The sequence below is a fragment of the Artemia sp. Qi Xiang Cuo genome, chromosome 2 (genome assembly GCF_049724085.1).
Source record: "Artemia sp. Qi Xiang Cuo chromosome 2, ASM4972408v1, whole genome shotgun sequence".
Lineage (NCBI taxonomy): Eukaryota > Metazoa > Arthropoda > Branchiopoda > Anostraca > Artemiidae > Artemia > Artemia sp. Qi Xiang Cuo.
The window spans coordinates 53,573,358-53,592,204 of NC_142795.1; the positions used below are offsets into that span (position 1 = coordinate 53,573,358).

Sequence of the window (18,847 nt, forward strand, 5' to 3'; positions counted from 1 at the left end):
AAGTACCAAATCACATGATAGTTACGCTATTATAGAAAATAATTTAAAAATACCAAGTCGCATTATAGTCACGCTATTTTAGAAAATAATTTCAAAGCACCAAGTCACATGATAGTTACTATATTTTAGAAAATAAGTTCAAAGTACCAAGTCACATTATAGTTACTCTATTGTAGAAAATAATTTCAAAGTACCAAGTCAAATGATAGTTACGCTATTGTAGAAAATAATTTCAAAGTACCAAGTGACATGATACTTACGCTTTTGTAGAAAATAATTTCAAAGTACCAAGTCACATGATAGTTACGCTTTTGTAGAAAATAATGTCAAAGTACCAAGTCACATGATAGTTACGCTATTGTAGAAAATAATTTCAAAGTACCATATCACATAATAGTTACGCTATTGTAGAAAATAATTTCAAAGTACCAAGTCACATAATAGTTATGCTATTATAGAAAATAATTTAAAAGTACCAAGTCACATGATAGTTACGCCTTTGTAGAAAATAATTTAAAAATACCAAGTCACATGATATTTACGCTATTGTAAAAATTAAATTCAAAGTGCAAAGTCACATGATAGTTACGCTATTGTAGAAAATAATTTCGAAGTACCAACAAATTTAATTCAGGAAATTATGAAAAAAAAAAATTAGACGGGGTTACGTGCTCGCACGTAACCCCGTCTAAATTTTTTTTTCATAATTTCCTGAATTAAATTTCTTGGTACTTCGAAATTATTTTCTAGAATAGCGTAACTATTTTGTGACTTGGTACTTTGAAATTATTTTATACAATAGCGTAACTATCATGTGACTTGGTACTTTGAAATTATTTTCTACAATAGCGTAACTATCATGTGACATGGTACTTTGAAATTATTTTCTACAATAGCGTAACTATCATGTGACTTGGTACTTTGAAATTATTTTCTACAATAGCGTAACTATAATGTGATATGGTACTTTGAAATTATTTTCTACAATGGCGTAACTATCATGTGACTTGGTACTTTGACATTATTTTCTACAATAGCTTAACTATCATGTGACTTGGTACTTTGAAATTATTTTCTAGAATAGCGTAACTATCATGCTACTTGGTACTTTGAAATTATTTTCTACAATAGCGTAACTATCATGTGACTTGGTAGTTTGAAATTATTTTCTACAATAGCGTAACTATCATGTGACTTGGTACTTTGTAATTATTTTCTACAATAGCGTAACTATCATGTGACTCGGTACTTTGAAATTATTTTCTAAAATAACGTAACTATAATGTGACTTGGTACTTCGAAATTATTTTCTATAATAGCGTAACTATCATGTGATTTGGTACTTTGAAATTATTTTCTACAATAGTGTAACTATAATGTGACTTGGTACTTTGAAATTATTTTCTACAAAAGCGTAACTATAATGGGACTTGGTACTTTGAAATTATTTTCTACAATAGCGTAACTATCATGTGACTATGGTACTTTAGAAATTATTTTCCTACAATAGCGTAACTATCATGTGACATGGTACTTTGAAATTAGTTTCTATAAAAGCGTAACTATCATGTGACTTGGTACTTTGAAATTATTTTCTACTAAAGCGTAACTATCAGGAGACTTGGTACTTTGAAATTATTTTCTAAAAGAGCGTAACTAACATTTGACTTGGTACTTTGAAATTATTTTCTACAATAGCGTAACTATCACGTGACTTGGTACTTTGAAATTATTTTCTACAAAAGCGTAACTATCATGTGACTTGGTACTTTGAAATTATTTTCAGCAAAAGCGTAACTATCTTATGACTTGGTAGTTTGAAATTATTTTCTACAATAGTGTAACTATCATGTGACTTGGTAGTTTGAAATTATTTTCTACAATAGCGTGACTATCATGTGACTCGGTACTTTGAAATTATTTTCTATAATAGCGTAACTATCATTTGACTTGGTACTTTGAAATTATTTTCTAAAATAGTGTGACTATAATGTGACTTTGGTACTTTGAAATTATTTTCTACAATAGCGTAACTATAATGTGACTTGGTACTTTGAAAGTATTTTCTATAATACCGCAACTATCATGTGATTTGGTACTTTGAAATTATTTTCTACAATAGCGTAACTATAATGTGACTTGGTACTTTGAAATTATTTTCTACAATAGCGTAACTATAATGTGACTTGGTCTTAATATTTTCTAATAACAATGTGACTTGTACTGAAACTATTTTCAACAAAAGCGTAACTATCATGTGACTTGGTACTTTGAAATTATTTTCTACAATAGCTCGTGTTTAACAAAAAAACAACAAAGGAATTATTTACTGACCTTTAGTTGTTGTGATTTTAAAAGTTCCGCTTTTATTTCAGCAAATCTTTTTTAAAAAAAAAAAAATAAAAAAAAAAAAGGAATTATTTACTGACCTTGAGTTGTGATTTTAAGAGTTCCGCTTTTATTTAATCCAATTGTGTTTAACAAAAAAAAAAAAAAAGCTTTTCAGAAATTTATTTTTAAAAATTTATTTTAAACTAATTCATCCGGGTTTTTCACAAGCAATTCGTACCACAGTACAGCACTATAACTAGTCTAAGACATCCACTCTGTCATCGCCCTCATCCCCCCAAAAAATACTTTTCAGACATTTCTTGTTAAAACTTTATTTTCAACTAATTCATCCGGGTTTTCAAAAGCAATTCATGCCAGAGTACAGCACTATAACTAGTTCTAAGACATCCCCTCTGTCATCGCCCCCACCCCCCAAAAAAGATACTTTTCAGACATTTCTTGTTAAAACTTTATTTCAACTAATTCATCCGAGTTTTCGAAAGCAATTCATGCCAGAGTACAGCACTATAACTAGTCTAAGACATCCACTCTGTCATCGCCCCCACCCCCCAAAAAATACTTTTCAGACATTTCTTGTTAAAACTTTATTTCAACTAATTCATCCGGGTTTTCGTAAGCAATTCATGCCAGAGTACAGCACTCCCTCTGTCATCGCCCCCACCCCCCAAAAAAATTACTTTTCAGACCTTTCTTGTTAAAACTTTATTTCAACTAATTCATCCGGGTTTTCGAAAGCATTTCTAGTTAGAACTTTATTTCAACTAATTCATCCGGGTTTTCGAACGCAATTCATGCCAGAGTACAGCACTATAACTAGTCTAAGACATCCACTCTGTCATCGCCCCCCCCCCCCACAACAAAACGGTGCAGACAATTGTTTTTTAAAATTTATGTCATCTAATTAATCAGGGTTTTCGAAAGCAATTCGTACCACAGTAGAGCACTATCACTAGTCTAAGACATCCACTCTGTCATCGTCCCATCTCCCAAAAAATACTTTTCAGACATTTCTTGTTAAAACTTTATTTTCAACTAATTCATCCGGGTTTTTCATAAGCAATTCGTACCACAGTAACACTATAACTAGTCTAAGACATCCACTCTGTCATCGCCCTCCCCCCCCCCAAAAAAATACTTTTCAGACATTTCTTGTTAAAAGTTTATTTTCAACTAATTCATCCGGGTTTTCGAAAGCAATTCATGCCAGAGTACAGCACTATAACTAGTCTAAGACATCCACTCTGTCATCGCCCCACCCCCCCCAAAAAAAACTTTTCAGACATTTCTTGTTAAAACTTTATTTTCAACTAATTCATTTGGGTTTTTCACAAGCAATTCGTACCACGGTACAGCACTATCACTAGTCTGAGACATCCAATCTGTCATCGCTCCATCCCCCAAAAAAATACTTTTCAGACATTTCTTGTTCAAACTTTTTCTGAGGGGGAAGGAGGGGCCTCTGATCCTTACCCTTGAGGCAGATCCCGTTTATTTTCGATTCTGAGTATTTTTGGTTTTCCTTCCAAAATTGAGCCCCCCCCCCCCTGCCCTCACAAATGGGGGAACAAAGGGCCTCTTAGCCTTGCCCCTTGAGGCAGATTCCATTTATTTTCGATTCTGAGCATTTTTGATTTTCCCTCCAAAATTGACTCCCCCTCCCCTGCCCTCAGAAATGGGAGAACGAAGGGCCTCTGAGCCTTCCCCTTGAGGCAGATCCCATTTATTTTCGATTCTGAGTATTTTTGGTTTTCCCTCAAAAATTGACCCCCCCCTCCCCTGCCCTCAGAAATGGGGGAACGAACCCTCAGAAATGGAGGAAAGAGGGGCCTCTGAGCCTTGCCCTTGAGGCAGATCCCATTTATTTTCGAGTCTGAGTCTTTTTTGGTTTTCCCTCCAAAATTGACCCCTCGCCCACCCCGGCCCTCAGACATGGGGGAACGAAGGGCCTCTGAGCCTTCCCTTGAGGCAGATCCCAGTTATTTTCGATTCTGAGTATTTTTGGTTTTCCCTCCAAAATTGACCCTCCCCCCCGGCCCTCAGAAATGGGGGGCCGCAGGGCCTCTGAGCCTTGCCCTTGAGGCAGATCCCATTTATTTTCGATTCTGAGTATTTTTGGTTTTCCCTCCAAAATTGACCCCCCCGCCCCTGCCCTCAGAAATGGGGGAATGAAGGGCCGCTGAGCCTTGTCCTTGAGGCATATCCCATTTATTTTCGATTGTGAGTATTTTTGATTTTCTCTCCAAAATTGACCCCCCCTCCCCTGCCCTCAGAAATGGGAGAACGAAGGGTCTCTGAGCCTTCCCCTTGAGGCAGATGTCGCTTTATTTTCGATTCTGAGTATTTTTGATTTTCCCTCCAATAATGAACCCCCCCATCCCCTGCCCTTCGGAAAGGGGGAACGAAGGGAACGGTAAACAAATTTGAAATGACAACACAGTCCAAAAATCACAAGTGTATTATGCAGTACACAATCACCCCATCTCCCCCAAAACACTTTTCAGCCATTTCTAGTTAAAATTTTTTATTCCAATTCGCAAATCTCATTACCCATTTTTAAATGTCTATCAAAAATTACTTTTTTTTAGGACCATTTTCTTAATCGAAACGCCTAAACACATGTACGAACCTCGATTAAAAAAAACCACTCTGAGTGAAAAAAAAACTTAGAGTTTGAAACAAATTTTTGTGGGGAATCACCCATTCATACTGTTATCTTTTTTTGCAATGTTTAGGAACAGGTGAGGAAACCCCACCCGTTTTGAATGGTACCAACAGGACACAAGCAAATAGCACATAGTTTTATAACGTGTTTAATCACGTGTAGTTTTAAGAATGTGTATGTGAACTCATGACCTCCATTCATTGTGTAATTGACAACAAAAACAGAAAAAAAACCTGTTTGACCACATTATACACTGCCAAATAACCGCTGGCTGTAGACTATGCCTTGGAAAGCTACCATGGAACGTAAAGGCCGCAAAATGGTACCTCTTACTTATATATATATATATATATATATATATATATATATATATATATATATATATATAGACACACATATATATATATATATATATATATATATATATATATATATATATATATATATATATATATATATATATATATATATATATATATATATATATATACACACACACACACTATATATATATATATATATATATATATATATATATATATATATATATATATATATATATATATATATATATATATATATATATATATATATATATATATATATATATATATATATATATATATATATATATATATATATATATATATATATATATATATATATATATATATATATATATATATATATATATATATATATATATATATATATATATTATGTTTAGAAAATTATTTGACTTTATTTCTGCTCATTTTTTTGGTTTAATGTTGCTCTTTACTGGTCTTTGAAAAACTTCTTTTGTAGAAAAATGTTTTTAAATTAATAGCGAAGTAAGGTTCAAGTTTTATTGTTGTCAGGTTTTGGCATACTAAGGATTAAGTTTTTACTCTTTTTTTAGTATTAAAATAGTAGTCTGTCAAAGACCAAGAAAAGCTGATGAAAACTTTGCATATAACAAAATAAAAAATAAATCCATTCATGTTTGCATCAGTTGAACAACTATTCCTGGTTTTCAGTGAAACGTTTTTTCTCGGTTTGTAAATTATACTGTTAACACTTTTAGTACGCTTATATTTTTCGTTTGTTTTGCCCCTGTTTTGCTACATTAATTTCAAAATATGTCACTTTCGGTCAATTATACTGATTATTATACTGATAACACTTTTAGTACGCTTATATTTTTCTTTTGTTTTGTCCTGTTTTGCTATATTAATTTCAAAATATATCACTTTCGGTCAACTTATTTTTGTTTTGTTTTGTCCCTGTTTTGTTACATTAATTTCAACAGATGTATCTGTTTTTTCCTTGCAACCCATTTATATTTGTTTAAGAGTAGTTGAGATGATCTAAGTCCTTGAATAGAATTTTAGTTCCTTAGAAATATATTTCGTCGAATTTCTTTTTCAGTTGTTGGTACCCCTAATCTTTTTGGTAATATCTCTATTTAACATTTTAGACTTCATTGCTTAATGCTGTTTATTGGTCATAGCTTCTGAATTTTATGCAGTTTTTTATTTCATTTGTATTGTGTTTAACAGTTATATTTGTCCTCAAATTCTCGACTTCTGCAATTCAGGTTCTGGTGATTGCTCTCTCTCATCCAAATAACATTTTCTCTCTCTCTCTCTACCTTGCATCTGTATCTCCTCTTTCTCTCTCACTATAGGGCTCTCTCTCTCTCTTTATTCGCCTTTCTCCCTCTCCTTCCCCCTTTCTCACTATCCCTTTGTCCTTTCCTTTTTTCTCTCTCTCTCCTTCTACCTTCCTTTCCCTTTTCTTCAGGATGTTTGTGCAATTACCTGTAGTGCGGCTGGAGATTCAGCAATGACTTCGGCGGCTTCCTTAAGAGCTCTTGAAGCTTTTTGTTCTCCTTCAGCGGCTATAACCTTGGCCCTAGCTTCTCTTGCAGCCTCAGCCTCTGCAGCCATTGCTCGTTGAAGCTGTTGAGGAAGACGGACATCTTTGCTGTAAAAGAAACTTTTTTTTTTAGCAGATCCAGGTTTCGGGGGAAGTTAAACAATTGGACATGGATACTTTCCCGCACTGTTTTAACCCCATTAACCGTGAAAGAAATCTGATCAATGGGAGTTAGGCAGAAGCTTTTGAGTTTTATATAGATCTCAGGCAAAGCTTTGGATCATAAGCTAGTATATTTTCTATAGAGGTGATCATGAAATATTAAATCTATCGAAGATGCGTAGAAAACCCTGATAAAATACGCAACAAAATACTGCCAGGTTTTTCATTAGTTACGGTGGGATATTCAGTTTGGACCTTATTTTTAAGTTTCACCGTCACTACCTTCTCTTTCTATCGAGCTTCTAGAGAAAAGGCTATAAAACTTAAATAATTAAGTTCTGCAACTTCTTCTTTATTTTTAAGAGGAAAATATATTCACTGGTTAAAAACTACTACATATTAGGAAACAATACTATGTCTAGATAGTAAAGCCGTTTCGATATTACTTTATTTGATAAAGTAGAATTTTAATAAAGTATGAACGGTTTGAAATTGACTTTATTTGATAAACTTTTCTCGTTTATATCTCAAGCTGATCTTTTGTGTCCAAACCAAGCATGATACCTCTGCTTTTACCAAGCTTTTACCAAACCGCTCATGACAATGAACAACAAGAAAAAAGTGACTACCCAAGGCAATAGGAACAATGTTAAAATTAGATTGTTAGGCCTGTATTGATTAATTTAAAAAAAAAATACATGAAAGTGATACCTAACTTCTTAAATCATTTTCGCTAGTACAACTACTAACAGCTCACTACAACACTAAGCTTTTCAAACAAAGGTAAGGAGCCCTACGAAAATAAAAGACGATCAAGAATAAAGTCATACAATAATTAAAAACTAAGTTGAGCAAAAAATACTATCAGCGAATAAAAGAAACCCAAAACGAACAGAAATAAAAAGGAATAATTATATAAAAATAAAGGTACCTATGGTGCTATAGATTAATAGATGAATACTAAATCAAACAGAAACTAAAATGAATTTTTAGGTCGAACTTAGGTCGTATGGAAATTACCTTAAACAAGAGTAGATGAAAATCTCTTAAGCCGCCACAGCCTCCTTTGAGATTTACTGGAAAAGACTTGTAATCCGAGCAGTGTTGTAAGATTTTTTTTTTATTTCAACTCAAACAAAAAAGAAAACAACATCACAGGTATAATCAAGGTTTACAAATAAGAATGGCGCTACCCTCTTTCTTCCCTCCCTAACATTCTAAACGTCTTGAGTGTTATTTGCAGTTTTTTTTTCAAAACTGGATATATTTTGAAAAGTGAGGTTTTTGTTTGTCAAATCATCGACAAAAAAATAATAATAAAGTATTCAATATTTGTGTAAAGAACTAGTGAAATTAGCCTGATAGTATACAAATACATTATGATGTTAATTCCTTATAGTTTGTAAAATTTAATTTTCAGTGTTATATTTGTAAAAAAAAAACGAAACTGCAAAAGTAAAACTTCTTAAAATAAAACTGTTAAAATTAATCTGCTAAATAAAACAAACTGCCATGAGTAATAAGAAGAAAAGTACAATTTCAAAAATATAAGAAATATTTCAATAAACTTTCAAAATCAAACATTCAGGTGGAGGGGTGGGCCCACTATTACCATCCTGCCTAAGTACTTTCCCTGTTTGTTCAATGATTATAAATCTTAGTCGAGTAGCCTAAACTAATTCTATTGGTGAGCTCTTGACGTGCGAATAAATACTGGTATGAAAATAATTTCTTAGACCACACTGCTTTTCCATTTACGAAAAATTAAGCAAGAAAAAATGGATTTTAATTTTTATAAAGCAGTGAATAAATAAAATAAAATAAACACTTAATTAAACAAACACACTCCAAATATTTCGGGCCCCACGTCATGGGAGCCTTTCTGAACGAAAAAAAAGGAGAAAATGAAGCAAAAAATGTTCTTTTTTAAAACTTAACTTACATCAAAATAAAACGTACTAAACATACGAAGAGAAAGAAAAAAAGAAAAGAAATATAAACAAATAAATATGAATCAAAACTCACATATTAAATAACACTTTCACGCACTGGCATACAAACAAAATCGAATGTCTATAATGATACACTAGTCTCCTCACAGTATATAAATGAAAATCTATAAAAAAAATGAAGAATAGATTTATACTTAAACCAAAACAATAAAGGTCAGCTAATTCCCGGTCCATAATCCCTAATTAAATCTCACAAATTCATCAACCCAAATTCATGAATTATAAATTGAACGGATTTGTTTGGTTGCAAGCCTAGCTGCAGTTCGTTTACTTTTCCCAGCATTTAATCCATTCTGACGTTTGTTCGTAAGGTCAACATTCGTTTCAGAACAATTATTAAAATCAGTACTGGTTGAATATCTAACCTGCTTTTTAATTAAACTATTATAAATTGAATTGATCCTAAGTTCCCCTTCGTCTCTATTGATACTAATACCCCCATAGATTGTCTTTTTTTATTTCTATAATTTCCCTGAAGCTTTGTAAAAGTCCTACAGACGTATCTACTATTTTTGTCTGATCAAATAAAATGCTATGATGAGGAAAATTATAAACATGTTCTGCAACAGCTGACTCAAACGTTTCCGGTGCTTTATTATGTTTTAGAGAGCAATCTATTGCATTCTTGTGTTGCTGTAGCCTATTTTCTAAAATCTGTTGTGTTCTTCCCACATAAAATTTACCACAAGAGCATGGAATTTTGTATACTCCCTTTTGCATATTTCTTGGTACCTTGTCTTTTCTATTATTTAACAAAGAGCTTAGAGTTTGTCCTGATTTAAATGCTGTTTTTATATTATGTTTTAATTCTCTCTAACTTTTGTGACAGTATTGGGATAAAAGGCAAAGTTATGTAATTTGTTTCTTGATTTGACCCATCTTCTTCTAATAATTCTGGTTCTATCAACTTTTTTTTCCTTTTTTCAATTATTTGAGACATCATATTTTCCGGATAGCCATTGCCTACTAGAATATCCTTAATAAAAATCAGGTCATTGCAATGAACTAATTTTTATTAAGGATATTCTAGTAGGTAATGGCTATCCGGAAAATATGTCTCAAATAATTGAAAAAAGGAAAAAAAAGTTGATAGAACCAGAATTATTAGAAGAAGATGGGTCAAATCAAGAAACAAATTACATAACTTTGCCTTTTATCCCAATATTGTCACAAAAGTTAAGAAGAGAATTAAAACATAATATAAAAACAGCATTTAAATCAGGACAAACTATAAGCTCTTTGCTAAATAAGGGGAAAACAAGGCACCGAGAAAGTATGCAAAAGGAGTATACAAAATTCCATGCTCTTGTGGTAAATTTTATGTGGGAAGAACGCAACAGATTTTAGAAAATAGGCTACAGCATACACAAGAATGCAATAGATTGCTCTCTAAAACATAATAAAGCACCGGAGACGTTTGAGTCAGCTGTTGCAGAACATGTTTATAATTTTCCTCATCATAGTATTTTATTAACTAAAAAAACAAATTTTTTTTAACTGAAAGTAAGGAGCGACATTAAAACTTAAAACGAACAGAAATTATTCCATATATGAAAGGGGCTGTCCCCTCCTCAACGCCTCGCTCTTTATGCTAAATTTTACGCTCTTTACGTAAAAAACTTTAGCGTAAAGAGCGAGGCGTTGAGGAAAGGACAGCCCCTTTCATATATGGAATAATTTCTGTTCGTTGTAAGTTTTAATGTCGGTGCTTACTTTCAGTTAAAAAAACTTGTTTTTTTTGTTAATTTCTGAACGTTTTTGAATTAATGCATCTTTGATTTTCGCTCACCGTACATGAATAATTAAAACGAAATTCGCATATTAATTTTCCTTTTTTTGGCTAAATGAGTTTCTCGAAATTTTTTTCTGATGTAACTTACGAGTGAACTTACGTAACGAATTTCTACATTCGAATGTTTTTATCACGTATATTAGGGAGTTCGCTCCTTAGTCAATGCTTCGCTCTTTACGCTAAAGTTTGAATTTTGTTCCAATTCTTTAAAAATGACCCCTTAATCACAAAGGCCGTTAAGTAGAATAAATAGCTCTTATGAAAGTACTAAAAAAAATCCTTGGCTTAAAGAGCGAGTTATTGACAAGGGGGCGAACGCCCTCATAAACATAATACTTTCTTTTCGCTTCCACTTTTAATGTTACTTCTTACTTTCAGTTGAAAAAAACTTGTTTTTTTATTTAATTTCTGATTGTTTTTTTAAATAATGATGGGAAAGTTGGCACCCCCTTCAAGGGAATGTCTCTTCCCCCAAGGAAATATCCTCCATGGAGAGATACTCCCCCGTAACCCCTACTCCGAACCCTCCCCCCCACTAGAAAAAAATTCCTCCCTGAAAACACCTGTATACTTCCCAATAACCAATAGTATACTATATGTAAACAATGGGCAAAGTTCATAACTTGCAGCCCTTCCCCCGGGAACTGTGGGGGATCAAGTCATCCTCAAAGACATATTTATTAGATTTTCGACTATGCTGAACAAAATGGCAATCTAAAAATTTTGATTGGGTGACTTCGGGAAAAAAAATGAGTGTGGGAGGGGGCCAAGTTGCCCTCCAATTATTTTGGTCACTTAAAAAGTTTTGGTCACTTAAAAAAGGAACTCGAACTTTTAATTTTCGTTTAAATTAGGTCTTCCACAATGTTCTAAAACCATTGGTTCGATGCGATCACCCCTGGAAAAAAAAAGAAAAAAAAAAAAAAAAAAAAACAAAAAAAAACACGCATCCGTGATATTTCTTCTGGCAAAAAATACGAAATTCCACCTTTTGGCAGAGAGTAGCTTGAAACTTCTTCATTAGAGTTCTCTGATACACTGAATATGATTGTGTGATTTTCATTAAAGTTTTATGACAATTAGGGGTTGTTTCCTCCTTTTTTCAAAAATAAGGCAAATTCTTTCAGGCCCGTAGCTTTTGATGGGTATGACTAAACTTGATGAATTTTATATATTTGAAATCAGCATAAAAATATGATTCTTTGATGTATCTATTGGTATCAAAATTCTGTTTTTTAGAGTTTCGGTTACTATTGAGCCGGGTCGCTCCTTCCTTACAGTTCGTTACCACGAACTGTTTGATTTGATCAAACAAAAATAGCAGATACGTCTGTAGGATTTTTACAAAGCTTCAGGGAAATAAAAAAGATAATCTATGGGGTATTAGTATCAATAGAGATGAAGGGGAATTTAGGATCAATTCAATTTATAATAGTTTAATTAAAAAGCAGGTTAGATATTCAACCAGTACTGATTTTAATAATTGTTCTGAAACGAATGTTGACCTTACGAACAAACGTCAGAATGGATTAAATGCTGAGAAAAGTAAACGAACTGCAGCAAGGCTTGCAACCAAACGAATCCGTTCAAGTTATAATTCATAAATTTGGGTTGATGAACTTGTGAGATTTAATTAGGGGTTATGGGCCGGGAGTTAGCTGACCTACATTGTTTTGGTTTAAGTATAAATATATTCTTCATTTTTTGATATATTTCCATTTATATACTGTGAGGAGACGAGTGTATCATCATAGACATTAGATTTTGTTTACACGCCAGTGCATGGGAGTGTTATTTAATATATGAGTTTTGATTCATATTTATTTATTTATATTTCTTTTCTTTTGTTTTTTCTTTCACTTCGTGTGTTTAGTATGTTTTATTTTGATGTAAGAATGTTGTAAAAAAGAACATTTTTGTTTCATTTTCTCCCTTTTTTTCTGTTGAGAAAGGCTCCCGGACGTGGGGCCGAAATATTCGGAGTGTGTTTGTTTAATTAAGTGTTTTATTTTATTGTATTTATTCACTGCTTCATAAAAATTAAAATCCGTTTTTTCTTGCTTAATTTTTCGTAAATATTGGTATGAGGTGCGGAATTTTCCATGATATACCGATCGGATATTAATCGTTTAGTTACTGCAACAGCAACAATGGCCTTTTACGTGTTTCTCATCAAGAAGAACTGATTGCTTTCACCAAACTTCAGAAAAGAACTCGAAAAGTATATTTAACCTTGGATCAGGTAGGCTATGTATCTTGCCCTGGAAAAATCTTTTTTGTTAAAGTTGTTTCAGCCAATAATCGGAACTTTGATACATAATAAGTTTCAATTTCCCATAAAAAAGGTTGATTTCAAATATATAGGTGATTCACAAAGTACAGATAGATAAGCAAACAGAAAAAAATAATCCCAAGAGTTTTCAAAGAAAATTGAAGAGCAATTTATTGCCTCTCCAGTCAAATCAAGTCAAGTTTTTTCCTTTTTTTTCTTTACAGAATTTAGACTTTTAAATGATATTCAAAAAGAATACTTCGAACAATTATGAAATTTAGTGTTTTTTAATGTCATTAAAGTTTCATTTTTTAAAGAAGTCTTGAACCCTCTTCACCCTCAGGCTGATAATTTAAGTTTGACCTAGCAGTTTATTTTCTTTTTCAATTTTCTCATTTGTCTTATTGCAGAGTTGACGGATATTGCAACTAAACTACTCAATTAACGACAAAAAATAAATAAATTACTTACATTTCCACCCTTTCCACTTTGACCCCCCAAGGGTCAGTGGCCTCGTCTAGGGTAGATTGCATTACATGAGAAATAGTTTCTCTTTCTGACAAAATTTCGGCCAAATTCTTCGTTCCAAGCACGTTTCTCAAGGTTGTGGCTGCGAGTAAGCGTGTGGAATGACTAAATAATAAGGATTGTTAATAAAAATTTCCTTTACTTTAACATATCACTTATCTACATGACTTTTAACTTTCGATTATTATCATCATTATTTTTCTGTGTAATGGGAACTGAGCTAGAACACGATGCTAAGACGCATACAATTTAAAGTACAATATATATGCTATTGAATTTAAAGCTATCTAAAAAGCACAAAAAAGAAGTAGGCTTCAAAATAATAATTTAAGCCAGCATCGAAATAATACTTTAATATTGAAATTTATCAGTTTTTATTTTAAATGTATTTCAAAGATATATTTGAATGATTTAGATATTTGGATAATACCCGAATACGCTTCGACAGAGATTTTCATTCGAGATATTTTCCAATCAAGAACAGGACGTCGAATGAGAACCAGAATAGTTAGTATTCGGGTAATTAGTCGAATATTAGGTATAAAAGATATGTAACTCATAAAAGAACAAATTTCATTTAAAAGGCAGTGTCGTCATCAAACGTGACATCAGGGTTGGCCTTTTGAACATTTGTTTAACGTTATTTTTTTATTAGCCTAATTTCCTTTTGGCTAAGGAATAAGCCTAGCTCCGTCCCAGATATTCGTCTAATAACAGGTGCTTTTATGGCGACGCTGCTTATCTACATTGTTGCTAAGCAATCTGTCATGGTGAGACATTGCTGATCAACAACTGTGTTCTAGCGACTGACGAAGGTTTGTCCAATCAGCATTGTAAATGAAAACGATCAACAATTGAAATAGTTGTTTTCAAGCTTGTTCGTAAAGTTAAGCAGAAAATTTCAAGGCTGAATACCATGGGGAATTTTTTATTTATTTTTTTTTTTTGTTCTCACAACTCTAGAAGAGAAAAGCAGTTATTTCATAAAGGTTGTTATTTTATTGTTAGCGCTTGCCTAAGGAAACTAGACATACTTATTTGTATAAAACTGAATATGTCATAATTTGATCAAACAGTGAAAACCAGTGTGAACAGTGAACATTATTAGAGTTTACCTGAGTCTAATAGAAAATAATGTTCAACTGACTGTGAAAATACTGCCATGTTTTCCCAACAATAATATAAATTCATGTTCTCGCGAAAAGTATTGTTGATCCACAACTGAGGATAAAAAAATTTGTTTTTTCGCGCTTGTTGATCGGCAATGTTTTCACCAGAAAAGACACAATGTCTCCGCTTGACATCTGAAAAAAAAAATGCTGAGCTGCACGTTCCACATACATTTTGAGCTAAAATTGAGAACTGTGGTCGGAATTATATCTGAACAAAAGTGAAAGGTAAAAAAAGTTATTTATATCATACAAGATACAACTAAAAATGAAATAAAAACATGAATAGAACCAATCTTACCCGGAAAGGAAAAAGTATAGGATACATAACGCCACTTACATGCAGTTTCGTGCAAGAAAAATATGCCATTTATACTTTTAAATCTTTCTTATAATATTAGTGCAAAAGTAATAACTTCCTTCACATCATCCAAGTAAGTAAAATCTCATTTTCACTGCAGACAAGCAATCCACTAAAAAATGTCACAGGATTGTGAATGGGATATTCATACACAACATCAGTTTTCAGCTTAAATTCCAAGTCAATTGTTTGAAAACATTTCAGATTAATGTTCTTTCCAATACAAAAGGCTTTAAGCCGTTTGTGCTGTTCCATGGGTAGAACCTCATCATTTTATAAAACATCTTTAGTCAATAAAAAGTATACATTGTGAAACGTAAGCTGTGAAAAAAGTATATAGTTTGAATTTAAAGCTGAATAAATCTTTGACAAATTCGCTAGCTTCCTCCCATTGAACTTTTGTTTTTCAATTCACCTTACGAAATATGTACTACTGAAGAAGGGACATTCTAATACAACTTTTAATCTATGCTCATACTTCTTTATTTATAAATAAATGGCATATCTTTTAGTGCTACACCCTTCCTTAATCATGCTCTAGCTTTCTAGTATATGAAATCTACGTATATGTATAACATACCCTTGGAAAAGTTGCAGCCACGGTTTAAAATCTTTTGTGCATCAAGGCACTTTTAGAACTTAAAAAGGAAATAAAAATGAAATTCGCGGCAGAAAAACTTTTCTTCGATGTACTTGAAGAAGAGAAGGATATAATCAAGACAGGATATATTTACTGGTGTTTATATCAAGCACCTTTGCTTGTATTTTGTTAACACACCTTATGATTAAACAGATTTTGAATGTTAGTTGGACAGCGCTATTTGAAAATTGACCAACGCACATGATTCTTGATTTGAGAAAAGTCGGTACAGAAAGGTTATTATGAGCATAAGAAATAACATTTATGGTGACTGTGGGGATTTTGAATCAAGTTAGTTATATGCAATTAGTTTGTCAATTCAATGTAAATTCTGTTCGATTTTAGAAGCCAAACTAAGTTCACATTTAATTTATATAAAAACCATGAGCGCACATGCAATGAATATAGTTAAGCTACTATAACGGATCACGCCAGTATATTCAGGTGATATACTAACAAGTTTAAGCAAATGATATTCTTTTCTTCCAGAATAAAGACAGAAAAAGTAAGTTAAATTTTTTTTGGACAGTCCGTTGAATGACTCTTGTGTTTCGTTTCTTACTCTTGAAGAGTGTAGTACTATTTGTATTTAAAGCCCTTCGCAAGAGTATGTATATGCATATAAATGTATGCCACAGAAACTTTTGTTGCACAAATACCTGAAATTTTGAACATTGGAAATGGCAATAGTTGGGTTTTGAACTCGGTAATATACAACACCATCTACGGAAACGGTTACAGAGTCTCGTGATAGTATCTAAAAAAAAATCAAAAAATATAGCCTGTCATGCTATGTGATATTTGATTTATCCCCGCTATTATAAGTCCTGTGCTTCCCTAAGTTAGATTGTTTGCTTTTTTTAACACCTGCCACCCTAAGATCTCCCACTAAATCGGTCTATTCTTATTTAAATTATGTGCCAATAATTTTTATTAAAAGGGTTTAGTTTAATCCCTTGGAATAGAGTATGTAACTGATATAGCTTTTTAAAGTTTGTTTCAAAACGCAGGTTTTACTTTGCTTTGCTTCCATGATCTGATGTAAGGAATTTGTAACCTGCCTATTTGGCTAGATATTGGCGGAATCATTTTTGCTTTATATAGGTAGTATAATTTTGGATATAAAAAGCAACATAAACTAATTTTAGTTTTGATTCGAGTGGTTCCGCAACTGCAAATAGTATGCTGTTTTTTTATGTGGTCACGCTTTTAGGAAAACGACAAAGCAAATTAGTGGCTTGCAACACAAGCCTTAATTATGCTATTGTAAGCTAATTAAGGATTTGAAATTTGTCTGGTAATTTTAGATGAATTTTATTTGATTCAGTTTGCGTCAATAATTCCTTTGCTAATAGCTGTATCTGATATATTTCTTTTCTTCTAAGTTATTTTCTTCTCATTACATATCTTCATCTGAAGTTTAACAATTTGGCTAGTTTTTGTATATATTTTTTTCTTAGTGTGGGAAGACTATGTCACAACTTTATCTGGTGTGATGTAATAAATGATAGTTCTAATGCATGATATTCTTAGAAATGATTTGGTGACTTTTGGGTAGCTGCAACAGCAATCAAACACGGTATCACCATCAATTTGCTGAGTGTTTAGACCTCTGTTTTCAAATATATCTTTTTTTTTTTTACATTTAAAACCACTAATCCAATTCTTATTCGCACCTTCATGGTCGAAATATATATATATATATATATATACATTATATATATATTAACATATATTATATATAATATATATATATATATATATATATATATATATATATATATATATATATATATATATATATATATATATATATATATATATATATATATATATATATATATATATATATATATATATATATATATATATATATATATATATATATATATATATATATATATATATATATATATATATATATATATATATATATATATATATATACTAGGATATACTTTAAGAGTCTCCACAATTAACTTATGTTCTTTCAATTTATTTTTGGTTTTTTCTTTTTAATTTTGCTTAACTATGATAATGATAATTCAGATAAGGTTGTAATAGATGCTTAAAACAGCTTGTTATAGCAATTCCCTATTTTGGGTGTAGCACTTTGGTGAAAGCAACAAAATGGTATACTGGGGTTTTTGTGATCACGTGATTCAAATTATTTCACCTGTAATCCTCAACATTATTTGTGGCCATAATTGGATTTTTGATCCGAAAGTATACAACTGCATCAACGCTTACTGTCACTGAGTCTCGGGATAGTACCTGATAATACATATTATATACAATCACTAAAGCATAAAAATTCACATTTAATTAAGACACAACTAAAGATAGCAGTCATGTAAATAAAAAAATATCAGGTCCAAAGTTCAGCTTTGAGACCTTGCAGGTTACAAAAAATGCAGGTATACATTGTGCACTGAAGACGGAAAATTGATCAACAATATTCCATTCATAAGTTAACTAAATGGAGAGCGAAATCCTAATTTGGGTGTAGCACTTCGGTGAAAGCAACAAAAAATTAGAAAGGGGTGTTGTGGTCACATAATTCAAATTTTGTCACCTGAAATCCTGAACGTTATTTATTGCCATAACTGGATTTTTGACCCGATAGTACACAACTCCATCAACACTGACTGTCACTGAATCTCGGGACAGCATCTGATAATACATATTATATACAATCGCTATTGCACAAATAGTTCATGTTTAATTACAAATAAGTAAAGACAACGAATTCATAAAAAGGGGTTTTTAGCAACATATTCCAATACAACGCGGATTTAAACAGTATATTAAATAGTCAAAGTGAAAGGAGTGTAGGTAGATGGGTAGGCAGATTGTTTCCTTTCTTTCTCACCTGCTTTTTTTTTATCTCAACTTCCCCCAAAATATTCTCGTTTTATCAAATTTCAAATTCTGACGGTAATTCTCCCGCACAAGACATGTTTTGTTCGCTAAAAAAATTGTAAGTGTAGGAATCGATTGCAAGTCTATCTTCCCCTAGAAAAAGGCGGAATTGATC

At 32.0% G+C, this 18,847-nt stretch overlaps 1 protein-coding gene across 3 annotated transcripts in view; it reads right to left on the reverse strand.

Annotated features, from left to right (window-relative positions):
- The window catches only part of LOC148955369 (band 7 protein AGAP004871-like), a 36,498-nt gene extending 17,940 nt beyond the window's left edge, over positions 1–18,558 (reverse strand). Inside the window, exons 1-3 of one of the 3 annotated variants that reach the window (XM_089101838.1) lie at positions 18,386–18,558; positions 13,584–13,745; positions 6,817–6,982 (exon numbers count right to left, since the gene is read on the reverse strand). In XM_089101838.1, the coding sequence (XP_088957964.1) occupies positions 6,817–6,982; positions 13,584–13,745; positions 18,386–18,495 (438 nt within the window). In that variant the 5' untranslated portion in view covers positions 18,496–18,558. Of the gene's footprint in view, positions 1–6,816; positions 6,983–13,583; positions 13,746–17,986; positions 18,362–18,385 lie in introns of those variants that run through there. The other 2 variants (XM_089101828.1, XM_089101848.1) reach the window with 2 other exon arrangements.
- Positions 18,559–18,847: the final 289 nt, after the last annotated feature.